This window comes from Stegostoma tigrinum, chromosome 1 (genome assembly GCF_030684315.1).
Source record: "Stegostoma tigrinum isolate sSteTig4 chromosome 1, sSteTig4.hap1, whole genome shotgun sequence".
NCBI classification, from domain to species: domain Eukaryota; kingdom Metazoa; phylum Chordata; class Chondrichthyes; order Orectolobiformes; family Stegostomatidae; genus Stegostoma; species Stegostoma tigrinum.
This window is the reverse complement of record NC_081354.1, coordinates 162,367,416-162,380,964: the sequence shown is the minus strand read 5'-3', so window position 1 is coordinate 162,380,964 and position 13,549 is coordinate 162,367,416. Positions and strand designations below refer to the sequence as shown.

Here is a 13,549-nt window from a genome sequence, read left to right as displayed (position 1 = left end):
TAATTACAAATCTGTTAGGCAAGAACTGGGTAACGTAAAATGGGAACAGATGCCATCAGGGAAGACCACTATACAAATGTGGAGATTGTTTAAGGAATACATACTGCATGTGCTCAATATGTTTGTCCCTAGCAGGCAGGGAAGATGCGGTCGAGTGAGGGAGCCTTGATTCTCAAGAAAGGCCGACCAACTGGTTAAAAGGAAGAAGGATGCTTATGTGATGTTTAGAAAACAAGGAACGGAAAACGATCCAGTGGGAAACAAGTTATCCAGGAAAGAGCTAAAGAAAGGGCTTAGGAGAGCTAGAAGGGGGCATGAGAAAACCTTGGCAGATAGGATCAAGGAAAACTCCAGGGCTTTTTACACGTACATAAGGAAAAAGGAGAAAGGGTAGGGCCGATCAATGATTGTAAAGGGAATTTGTGCATGGAGCCTACAGAGATAGGAGAGGTCCTTAATGAATAGTTTTCTTCATTATTCACAATTGAGAGGGACCTAGATGTCAAGGAGGGCAGTGTGTAGAGGAGGTAGATGTTAGTAAGGAAGATGTACTAGGAATTTTGAGGAACTTGAAGATAGATAAGTCCCCTGGGCCTGATGGGATTTATCCAAGGATTGTATGGGAAGTGAGGGAACAGATCACAGGGCCATTGGCCCTGATCTTTCCGTCCTCACTGTCCATGGGTACAGTGCCAGAAGATTGGAGAGAGGCAAATGTCATTCCCTTGTTCAGTAATGGGAATAGGGATAACCTTGGGAAATTACAGGCCAGTTAGTCTTACATCAGTGGTGGGCAAATTATTGGAAAGGGCTCTCAGAGATAAGATTTATGATCACTTGGAAAGGCACAGTTTGATTTGTGATAGTCAGCATAGATTTGTACGGGGTGGTTCATGCATCACAAACCCTACTGAATTCTTTGAAGAAGTGATCTAACACGTGGATGAAGGTGGAGCAGTGGATGTGGTATACATGGATTTAAGTGAGGCGTTTGATCAGGTTCCCCATGGTAGGTTCATGCAGAAAGTAAGGAGGCATGGACTAAGGGGAAATTTGGCAGATTGGATTAAGAATTGGCCGACCCTTCGAAGGCAAAGGGTGGTAGTGGACAGAAAACATTCAACATGGGGCTCAGTTACGAGTGGTGTACCACAAGGATCTGTTCTGTGTCCACTTCTTTTTGTGATTTTTGTAAATGATTTGGATGAAGGAGTAGAGGGGTGGATTAGTAAGTTCACAGGCGACACGAAGGTGGGTCGAGTTGTAGACAGTGCAGAGGGCTGTTCTAGGTTACAAAGGGACATTGATAGGATGCAGAGCTGGGCTGAGAAGTGGCAGATGGAGTTTAACCCTGAAAAGTGTGAGGTGATTCATTTTGGAAGGACAACTTTGAAAGCAGAATACAGGGTTAATGGAAAGATTCTTGGCAGTGTGGAGGAGCAGATGCATCTTGGGTTCATGCCCACAGTTCCCTGAAAGCTGCCACCCAGGTGGATAGAGTTGTTAAGAAGGCGTATGGTGTGTTAGCTTTCATTAATAGAGGGATTGAGTTCAAGAGCCGTGAAGTTATGCTCCAGCTATACAAAAGCCTGGTTCGGCCACATCTGGAGTATTGTGTCCAGATCTGGTCACTTCATTGCAGGAAAGATGTGGGAGCGTTGGAAAAGGTGCAGAGGAGATTTACCAGGATGTTGCCTGGAATGGAGGGAAGGTCTTACGAGGAAAGGTTGAGAGAGCTAGGGCTGTTCTCTTTAGAACGACGAAGGATGAGAGGTGACTTGATAGAGGTGTGCAAAATGATCTGAGGTATAGATAGAGTAGACAGCCAGAGAGTTTTTTCTTAGGGTGGAGGTAGCCATTACGAGGGGGCATAGTTTTAAAGTGAGCGGAAGTCAATATAGGGGAGACATCAGAGGTAGGTTCTTTAGAGAGTGGTTGGGGTGTGGAATGCATTGCCAGAGGGGTTAGTGGAGTTGGCCTCTGTAGGGGCATTTAAGTGGGAATGAGATTGGCATATGGATGATAGTATAAGGTAGGGGTGGAGGTTAGATAGACCTTAGGATTGAGATAAAAGTTCGGCACAACATCGTGGGCCGAAGGGCCTGTACTGTGCTGTATTGTTCTATGTTCTATACTTAAGCCAGGACTCCCTGGTTGGCCCAGATTAACAGCCCAGTCAGGAAACCCAAATTCTATGGAGGTCCAGCTGGCTGAACTTGTCACAATCCTCATTGCCCAGCCAAGGGAGCAGTTTTTTTCCCTTTCTTTAGGTAACCCATTGAAATCCTTCATAGTGTTAGACACGTGTTCTTTTAATATTCTTTGCTTCAGTGAAAGTCATTCCTTTGGTGGCAGCATCAGCTCAGCAGCAACACTCACATCAGAGATGCAAGGTTAGGGGCTCAAATCCTACGTTAGCGACCTCTCACAAAAATGTAGGTGCACTGCTTCAGTGCTGAGCAGACTGCCTGCTGTTAAAATTGTTTTGGGGCAGTGCTGATGTGATAGCACACCATATTCATATGGGTCTCAGCACATCAGGTGAGCATCTCTGAGATAACAAAGTGTGCAGCTGGATGAACACAGCAGGCCAAGCAGCATCTTAGGAGTGGTCCAGGCCCGAAACGTCAGCTTTTGTGCTCCTGAGATGCTGCTTGGCCTGCTGTGTTCATCCAGCTCCACACCTTGTTATCTCGGATTCTCCAGCATCTGCAGTTCCCACTATCTCAGATGAGCATCTCTGTCTCTTTTAGATGGCAGTGGACTGGGATCAATCAGGAACAGCTCAATAAATCTTTCCCACAGGGTGGACTAGTTTGAAATTCCACACAAGGTCTCACTGACCAGTGCCTCCATTACATTAGTGACTACATTACCATGCTGTGCCTAAACTAACAAGCAGCACCAAAGAGCCTTGATTCTGTAATGAAGCTCAGCAGAGCTGAAAATCTCAATACAGTTCACGAACCTTTGTTTTATAAAATCTTCCAACTCTTTGCATGTTTTTCTCCCATCGTTCATGTGCTGGATCAGATTATCGTAACCAATGCTGCTGGTTATGTCTGTACTCTGGAAGTAGAAAAATACAACTACAGTGAGTTAGAGAAAGAATGAAGTGTACAATTGCATTTACAAGGGACATAATTTTTAAAAAGTCAAGCAATTGAAGAAAAGGGATGTAACGATAAATTTTTCCCCCTCTAAGTTACAGCCTTGAGACCATTACAAACCATTGACTCCTTTGACTACAGAAACCAGATGTTTCTCCATGAAAAGCTGACAGGAAGTGTAGTTCCGCATCAACAAGTTTCCCAAATACCAACTCTATCTTGACAGAAATGTATTCTTAGGATTGATAAAAAAATTTGATGAGACGATGAGGGTTGCTATACGGTGAATGTTTACCTGTTCAGTAATGCTGAGGCAGGACACAACAGGAGGTTAAAAAAACTGAAAGAAATGCAGATGCTGTAAATCAGGAACAAAAACAAAATTGCTGGAGAGGCTCAGCTGGGCTGGCAGCATCTGTGAAGGAAAAAACAGAGATAACATTTTGGGTCCAGTGACTCGAAATAGTGTTCTGAGGAAGGGTCACCAGACCCGAAACATTAACTCTGTCTTTTACCTTCACAGATGCTGCCAGACCGGCTGAGCCTCTGCAGCAATTTTGTTTTTGTTCAGGACAGGAGGTTGTCTGATGTAGCGAGCCAGTGTTAGTTAGCAGATGTATGGTGGGTAGATATTTTACAATCTCTCTGGTTTAGCTTTTGTTCAGATGGTTAAAATATGTTTAAGTGGAAAGGTTTATTATAGAGCAGGTTGTTTATTGGACTCAGCAAACCTGCTGCTTTACTCCATGATAATCTTCAACACCGGCACCCCACAAAGCTGCATACTCAGCTTCTTACTGAACGTCCTGTACACACAAATATGTGGCCAAATTCTGTCCTAACTCCACCTACAGGTTCGCTGACATCACCCACCATTGTAGGCCAGATCTCAAACAATGCCAAGACAGAAGACAGGAACAGGGCAGTGTGCTTGGTGGCATGGTGTAAAGATAATAATCTCTTTCTCAATGTCAGCAAGACAAAAGCGCTGGTCATTGACTTCAGGAAACAAGGTGGAGGGCACGCTCCTGAATACCTCAATGATACTGAGGTGGAGATGGTCAACAGTGTCAAGTTCCAAGGGACAATATTCACCAACAATCTGCCCTAGTCCACCCATGATGATGTGAAGGTCAAGAAAGCACAACAATGCCTTTATTTCCTTAGGAGATTGCAGAAATTCAGCATTCCTGTAAAGACTACTACCTTTTTTATTAATCGAAAGCATTCTATCAGAATGCATTACAGCTTGATATAGCAACTGCTCTAAACAAGACAGTAAGAAACTGCACAGAGCTGTGAACCAACTTTTTATCCATTGACTCTATCTGCACTTCTCACTGCCTTGGAAAGGCAGCCAACACAATGAAAAACCCCTCCCACCCTGGTTATAATCTCTTCCAACCTCTTCAGTTGGGTAGAAGATACAAAAGCTTAAACACACGTACCAAGAGATTCACTAACAGTTTCCTACCCAATCTTATTAGACTACTGAACGAACCTTTCAAATTGTAAATTTAATGTTGATTTCACTCTTCGTGCACCCTCTCTGTCAGGGCCACTCAGCTCCTGGCCTCATTACAGCCTTGGTTCAAACATGAAGAAAAGAGCTGAATATCAGATGTGAGGTGGGAGTAACTATCTTTGACATTAAGGCCATATTCAACTGAGTGTGGCATCGCGCAGTCCCAGCAAAATTAGAATCAATGAAAATCAGGAAAAAAACTCTCCACTGGTTGGAGTCATAAAAAGGAAAATGGTTGTGGTTGTTGGAGGTCAGTCATCTCAGCTCCAGGACATTGCTGCAGGAGTCCCTCAGGGTAGTGTCCAGGCCCAACCATCTTCAGCTGCCTTATCAATGGCTTTCCCTCTGTCATAAGGTCAGAAATGGCAATGCTCTCTGGTGCTGAACATTGTGCTATCATTCACCACTACTCAGATATTGAAGAAGTCCATGCCCAAATGCAGCAAGTCCTAGACAATATGTATATATATCTGAAGAAGTCATAACACACTCACAATGTTAACTCAATTTCTCTCTCCACAGATGCATTCTGCATTTGCTTCTGAACAATATGTTGTTGTGGGTTGACAAGTTGCAAATAAAATTCGTACAATGGACTATATCAATGACCATCTCCAACAAGAGAAAATCCCAACTACTTCCCCTTGAAATTCAATGGTGATGCCATCATTGAATCCACCAACATCAACATCCTGAGGGTCACCACTGACCAGAAATTGAACTGGACTCACCACATGAATACTGTGGCTACAAGAGCAGGTCAGAGGTTAGGAACACTGCAGTAGCTCACCACCTACCTCTCAAAGTCTGTCCATCATCTACAGGGCACAAGTCAGCAGCATGATTAGAATACTCCCCACTTGCCTGGACAGGTACAGCTCCGACAATCAAGAGACTTGGCACCATCCAGGACAAAACAGCCCGCTTGATTGGCACTATATCCACAAAACATCCACTCCCTCCACCACCAATGCCCAGTAGCAGCCTTGTGCATCACCTGTAAGAAGCACTGCAGAAATTCACCAAAGATCCTTAGACTAGCATCTTTCAAACCCACGACCAATTCCATCCAGAAGGACAAAGACAGCTGATACATGGGAACACTATCCATTGCAAATTCCGCTTGCTGTTGTGCTCCTGTCTGAAGGCTGCAGCTTTATCTCTGTTGGGGTTTCACTTGGAAAGGTCTACTGTGAATAAAAAAAATCAAAATTGCACATCAAGTGGGGCATAGGTTTAAGATGAGAGAGGAAAATTTTAAAGGGAGATCTGCAAGAAAAGTCTTTTCTTATACTTTTCTTAGTTGGTCCTCAGTTCTGAGGAAGCATCACCAGACCCAAAACGTTAACTCTGTTTTTTCCTTCACAGATGCTTCCAGACCTGCAGAGTTTTGCCAGCAACTTTGTTTTTCAGCAACATTTAAGAGACTGTTAGACAGACATGTGATCATGCAGGGAATATAGGGACATGGACCATGTGAAGGTAGAGAGGACTAGTTTAGAATGGCATGATGGTCAGCACGGACATGGTGGGCTGAATGTCCTGTTCCTGTATTGTACTGTTCTTTGTTCTAAGCTACTCACCATCCTGACTTGAAAACATAAGCAATGTTCCTTCAGTGTCACTGGATCAAAATCCTAGAATTCCCTCCCTAACTTCGCCAAAAAGACAGCAGCAGTTCAGGAAGGTAGTTCACTGCTACTTTCTCAAGGACAATTAAGAGTTGGCAATAAATGTTGGCCCAGCCAATGACATCCACATCCTATGAATGATTTTCTTTTTCAAAAAGCCAGCACTATGACATTCAAAGCTCAACTTGCCAATACATTGTTGCAATCAAATTAATGAAGCAATAGCACACTGAGCCAAAAATAGACCTAACGTTTGAATATATGTCCAGTGAAATCACAGTGCTCCTGCCTGCTGCACAGTTTGACAGCATTTCTCATTGATTCAATAGTATCTGTTAATCCAGACAGAAAGTTGCCCCAACTTGGTGACAATACCCTTTGTAATAAGTGGATAGAGGTGAAATATTATGAAGGGACTTGGAATTGTTTCTGTTATTTCAAACGTATATTTTATTCATAAAAAATATCTTTGCACATACACATTGTCACAAACCATTCAGTTCTGCTCAGTAGCAAATCAAGGAAACAAACAAACATTGGAGTTTGACTCTGTCCAAACAAACCAATGACATCTCTTACACGTATGAAGACTATAAATACATGCGTTTGAGGCACTAGGATGGTCCAATAACTGCACGAACCCCATTTAACTTCGGTAGGAAGACCTCAGACAGTGGTCTCTCCCCACTGCATCTTGGCAGCAGCTGCCCCAAGCTTTTGTGCATCTGTCAGCAAGGGCCGGAGGTGAAGTCAAAGAGGGAGATGGAGAAAAGCAAAAATAGACTTCAAGGAACTATGTCAGCTGAAAACTGACTCAGCACAAACCACAATTCATTCAGGTGCTAAATTCTTTTACTAAAAACAAGAGAGCTGCTATTCCTCAAATTTAACAGACTATAAAAGGAAGTAATGCAGGTCTTCTGGGAAGCCTGCCAAAAAATCTATTACGCAACCTAAAGTGGATGTGTTTCTAAATTTTGTAAATACATGAGCACATAGGTTTCCCAATAAACTGTGCTGTATGGTTTCAGTTGGAAATTCCATTCTGCTCAACACTGAATCAATGTTCCAATTGTATTTCTGTAACATCGTGTAGTAATACATTTTTTTTTCCTCTGGTGTATTCCAGGCTTGACTTTCTCCAAACAGGTTTCTGCCTCTCCCACATTCCCAGAAATGAGTCTTATAGTCCTAAATGATATTTTATGTGACCATGGAAAATAAACTACCATCTATGAGCTTTACAGCTGCACCTTTTCCAACACCCATCTGCTGGTATTCATTTGGGTGGGACTATTATCACTTCATTTCTTTTTAATCTATTCACAGCAAGTGTATATTTGCTATAGCTTCACTTTCTTCTCCAAAACTATTATATTCGTTAACCCTCAAGGATCTAAGCTTTGTGTCCTATTTCTCATTAGGATGCTGTCTCTCAGTAACCAGATACCTGCACTCCTACAATTCTGACCTTTTCAGCTGGCCTGATTTTAAGTTGTTGTTTCTTATGACCTGAGACCTTAACTGCCAACATTTGTTATAACCCTCGGCATCTTTAAAGCATCTCTTAAAACCTACCCACAGTTCTGAGGAAGGGTCACCGGACCTGAAACGTTAACTCTTTTTTTCTCCTCCACAGATGCTGCCAGACCTGCTGAGCTTTTCCAGCAACTTTGCTTTTGTTCCTGATTTACAGCATCCGCAGTTCTTTTAGTCCTTAAAACCTACCGTTATGACCAAACTTGGGCTCACATGCCCTAATACCTCTAAATTGTACCTTAGTGCCGATTCCTGTTTGAGTACCATATCACAGACTAAGACTCACCAACAGGCTGCAGATCCAACGTTATCTCAGCCGTGATCTTGTGAGGCCCAACAGATCAGGTTCAGCACCATAGTGCTGGAGATAGAGGATGGTTATTAATGCCACCTTTGCCAGCATTGTTGCATGCGGTGAATTTATTAAAATAAAAGCAGAGCAGACCAATCACACTAGACATGGCAGACAATGTCATCTTATTCAATGCTCAGGAAGTCTTTGGGCAGTACAGAGTCAAACAATACGTTCAATGTGGCCTGATCCTGAGATTGTAGAACACTGCAACTACCAACAGTAAAGTGCTAAAAAGATTAAGCCTTTCTTGAACACAGCCCATTGTTACCAATTCACAGATTTCTTAATTTGTACCATAGATGTGATTACCTAGCTTTCAAAATTTTAACTGATGAGAGTTTTTGCAACACTTACATTGGGAAGATGGTGACATGGTGATAGTGTCACCAGATTAGTAATCCAGAATTAAAGATGTGGGGACATGCGTTCAAATTCCCATCAAGGCCACTGATGAAATTAAAATTCAATTTGTGCAAGAAGAACATAAAGACCATCTCTATAACGGTGACCATGACAACCATGATGCATAGTTGTAAAAACTCAGTTGATTCACAAATGTCCTTTATGAAAGAAAATCTACTGTTATTAACCTAGTATACATATAATTCTAGACCCAGAGCACTGCCCTGAAATGCAGTTCAGTAAACCATTCAAAGGCAATTAAAAATGAGCTTTACCGGTAATACTTACATCCCAAGAAGGAATAGAAGTGCATTACCCCATTCTCTATTGATCCAACAACAAAGACGCTACTCTATCAACTATAGAACCGGGATTACAATGCAGTAGCTAATGCTCACACATACCAAATGATTTACTCTTTTAAGATATTAGGCACTGTAAGTAGGTGACTATCTTTTTGGTGCCACACAGTCAGACACAGTCAGAAAAATCAACACATTAGTGTGGACAGAGATATGTAGCGACCACAGATACAAGATGCAAATTAATGACATTAATGAAACACTTGTAGATCAAGCATTCACAAGGAACGGCTCATTATCTTTAAAGTACTCCAGTGGCTACTATTAGGGGAGGCATTGGCCCTATCGTAATGGAGAGGCCAGTTGTGTATGCAATGAAGGCAATGGGCCAGATTCTAAGACTTGAGATTGAGATTTTCAATCACCAAGCTGACATATCACATACACACTGTGCACAATCTGATCCCCGCTGCTTAAACAGGCAATGCCAAAACAGACATTGATGGAACCATTAGCTGTTTAGGACCAATGGGCAAAATGCGGAGAGCAAAAACCAGGTTTGATAACACTTTCCTGTAATTATTGCTGGATATAGTCAAGAGAAGAGACATGCTGTTCGCCAACAGAAAAGAAATTTGCAGATATCACATAACATAAGGCATGACTGGAGATGCCCAAGATGATTAGATGCAGGAGTGAGTCACTCAGATTCCATACACAGTGCGGGAAGCAGTTTATTGACCCTCTCAGGTCAGAGAGTTATGATCTATTACATTCTGTGATGTAAATGTCACCTTCACTTTGCTTTGTCAAATACACACTTGCATCACTCCTAACATCCAATTAAACTAACAGCACCTATGCTTTCACTTTTTATCTGCATCTGCACCTCCCCTTTTATCAATCCACAGTTACACTTTCTCCAATCCTTACACAATCCTCCTCATCACGCTCACCAGATGAGTTGTATCTACTTTTCTGTCCTAGCTACTGGTGCAGTGGAAGAGATTAAAGGTAAGCGGCTCTCAAAGAAGAGGGACAAGGAACTTGTTTTCCTTAGAGCCAAAGTGGTAGGTTCCTTGGAGTGATGATAATTGGCAACTTGACCTGGACTTCCCACGACAGTCAAGAAGGCAAAATAATGTCTCCTCTTCCTCAGGCAGGTCAGGGAATTTGGCATGTCCATAAGGACCCTCACCAACTTCTACAGATGCACCATTGAAAGTATACTGTCTGGGTGCATAAAGGCCTGGTATGGTAACTGCTCTGCCCAGGACTGTAAGAAAATGCAGAAGGTGATGTGCACAGCCCAGACCATCACAGAAGTCAACGTTCGATCCATGGACTCTATTTGCATGGCCCACTGCCACAGAAAGGCTGTCAAAATCAAAGACCCATCACACCCTGTCAGGCAGAAGATACAGAAGCCTGAACGTACGCACCAGCAGGTTCAAGAACAACTTCTTCCTGGCTGTTATTAGACTGATGTATGGAGTCTTTAGCGTCAAATAATGCTGATGTTGTTAACGTTGATCTTGCCATCTGTACACCCTCTGTGTATTGTAACATGTATTTCTTACAACCTCTGATCTGTACATCCTTGCTTACTGTGATCTGCCTACACTGCTCGTAGACAAAGCTTTTCAGTTACTTAGAACATGTGACAATAAATGAATCAGAGGGGGGGAACCAAACTGAGGTGGACAAAGTTCTGAGGGACATAAATAGGGTAGAAAAGCAGAATCTTCCCCTTCATAGAGGGGTCAATAAGCAAGGGTCACAGTTTTATTGTAAGGAGCAGGGCATTGAGGGGATTTGAGGACTTTTTTTTAACCTGGAAGGTAATGGAAATCTGGAACTCATAACTGAAAGGATGGTAGAGGCAGGAACATCAAGGCATTTAAGTATTTAGATGAGCACATGAGCCTATGGGTGAAGTAGTGGACAACAGAATTAGAGTAGAGACTTTTTGATCAGCATGGACACGATGGACTGAAGGACCATTTTCCATGCTATAAAAACTATGATTCTAAGAATTCATGGATGAAAGAATTCAGTACCCAACAGTCAATGATTTTACCTTCTCTTCATCGTCCAAAGCCTTAAAAAACAAAGTATCTTCCCCTAGACAAGAAGACACAGACTCAAGATCTATTTGCTCCAGGGTTGAGTTCTAACATCTCTGATTGCCAGCAAGCCAATTTCTCACAGGTGGCCAGACTGGCCTCTGTTAAACAGTTACATTGCTAGTGTGCATGATGCTAGGTTGAGAAACATCTCAGATTTCTCCATGTTATATGCACCTAGCTTACTTGTAAGAATCCTACTGTCTTTGCCAAGGCAAGATATCTATTTGTCTCAAAAGAAAACGAACATGTTACTTGCGCAGTTTCCAGATTGTCTACCCAGATTTGTTCTCACTGTGGGGTAGATCATGGTTTGGCATGTTACCTTTACACAGTTGGAAACTTGGCCTCATATCAAACTGCAAGTTTTCTTGCTGCCCAATTTACAGTTAAGGCCAATAGTCAAGCAGGACTTTCTACACAACAAACTCAGCTTGGACACATTTTTTTGGATTGTCTGAATGCTAATAATAGAGAGTGAAAGTAGATAAGAGTCGTGTATGAAAGCCTGGGGAGTACACATTGGTATAAGTGAAATAAAGAAGACCACCTTGTTTGAAACAATAGTGGGAAGCCAGAGAATCAGAAAGCATTTTAAAACCAGCAGAGGACTGTTATATTAATTTAGCCATACCTTTAGTGGTCAACTACGAAAGCACCAAGGGAGGAGAAAATGAAATATGAGGGTAAGCTAGCTAGTAATATGGAAGGAGACTGCAAGGGTGTTCTCAGATATATATAAAAAGGTAAGAGAGACAAGCTGGGAAATGAGGTTGCAGGATTAGTAATGGGCAAAAAGAAATGGAATAAAGAGGAATAAGCACTTTGCATCAGACTTCATCATGGAAGACACCAGCAGCATACCAGGACTTCAAGAGAGTCAGGGGGCAGAGGTGAGTGTCGTGGCCATCACTAAGGAGAAGGTGCTGGGATAGGTGAAAGGTCTAAAGGTGGATAAATCACCTCGACCAGATGGACTACATCCCACAGTTCTGAAGGAGGCAGCTGAGGAGATTGTGGAAGCATTGGTGGTGATCTTTCAGGAATTAATGGAGTCAGGGAGGTCCCAGAGAACTGGAAAATGACTGTTGTAATATACTTAGTTTAAGGAGGGAGGGAAGCAGAAGACTGGAAATGATAAGCCAGTTAGCCTGACCTCAGTCATTGGGTAAGATTTCAGGGTCTATTATGAAAGATGAGATTATGGAGTTACTTGGAAGCGCATGGTAAAATAGGGCTGAATCAGCACAGTTTCATTTACGGGAGGTCATGCCTGACAAATCTGTTAGAATTCTTTAAGGAGGTAATGCTCAGATTAGACAAAGGAAAACCAGTGGATGTGGTCTATTTGGATTTCCATATGATCTTTGACAAACTGCCATGCACTAGGCTGCTAACTAAGGTAAGAGCCCATGGTGTTAAGAGCAAGGTACTGGCATGGATAGAGGATTGGCAGAATGGCAGAAAGCAGAGAATAGGGATAAAAAATTTCTTTTCAGGACAGCAGTCAGTGACTAGTGGAGCGAACTATACAGTAAATGGAAAAGCCCTGGGTAAAATTGATGCACAGACAGATCTGGGTGTTCAGGTCCATTGTTCCCTGAAGTGGCAATGCAGGTGGATAGACTGGTCAAGAAGGCATATGGCATGCTTTCCTTCATCGGATGGGGTATTGAGTACAAGAGTTGGCAGGTCATGTTACAGTTGTATAGGACTTTGGTTCGATCACATTTGGAATACTGCGTACAATTCTGGTCCCACATTACCAAAAGGAAGTGGATGCTTTGGAGAGGGTGCAGAGGAGATTCACCAGGATGTTGCCTGGTATGGAGGGTGATAGCTATGAAGAGAGGTTGAGTAGATTAGAATTATTTACATTAGAAAGATGGAGATTGACGGAGGTAATAAAATGTGAGGCTGGATGAACACAGCAGGCCAAGCAGCATCTCAGGAGATTGACGGAGGACCTGATTGAGGCCTACAAAATCATGAGAGGTATAGGCAGGGTGGATAGCAAGAAGCTTTTTCCCCAGAGTGGGGGACTCAATTACTAGGGGTAACAATTTCAAGGTGAGAGGAGGAAAGTTTAAGGGAGATATGCATGGAAAGTTCTTTGCACAGAGGGTGGTGGGCGCCTGGAACGCGTTGCCAGCGGAGGTGGTAGAGGTGGGAACAATAGCGTCATTTAAGATATATCGAGACAGATACGTGAATGCGCAGGGAGCAGAGGGATACAGATCCTTGGAAAATAGGCGTAGAGCTGGATGAACACAGCAGGCCAAACAGCATCAGAGGAGCAGGACGGCTGACGTTCTGGGCCTAGGGCCATTTCTGAAGAAGGGTCTAGGCCCGAAACGTCAGCCTTCCTGCTCCTCTAATGCTGCTTGGCCTGCTGTGTTCATCCAGCTCTACACCTTGTTATCTCAGATTCTCCAGCATCTGCAGTTCCTGATATCTTGGAAAATAGGCGACAGGTTTGGACATCGGATCTGGGCCACTGGAGGCTTGGAGGGCTGAAAGGCCTATTCCTGTGCTGTAATTTTCTTTGTACTTTGTACT

The 13,549-nt window shown here is 42.9% G+C and overlaps 1 protein-coding gene across 1 annotated transcript in view; it reads right to left on the bottom strand.

Annotated features, from left to right (window-relative positions):
• Positions 1-13,549, bottom strand: part of pstpip2 (proline-serine-threonine phosphatase interacting protein 2) — a 127,102-nt gene that overhangs the window by 100,737 nt on the left and 12,816 nt on the right. The window contains exon 2 of the mRNA XM_048547050.2: positions 2,969-3,069. Coding sequence (XP_048403007.1) covers positions 2,969-3,069 — 101 coding nt within the window. The remainder of the gene's footprint in view (positions 1-2,968; positions 3,070-13,549) is intronic.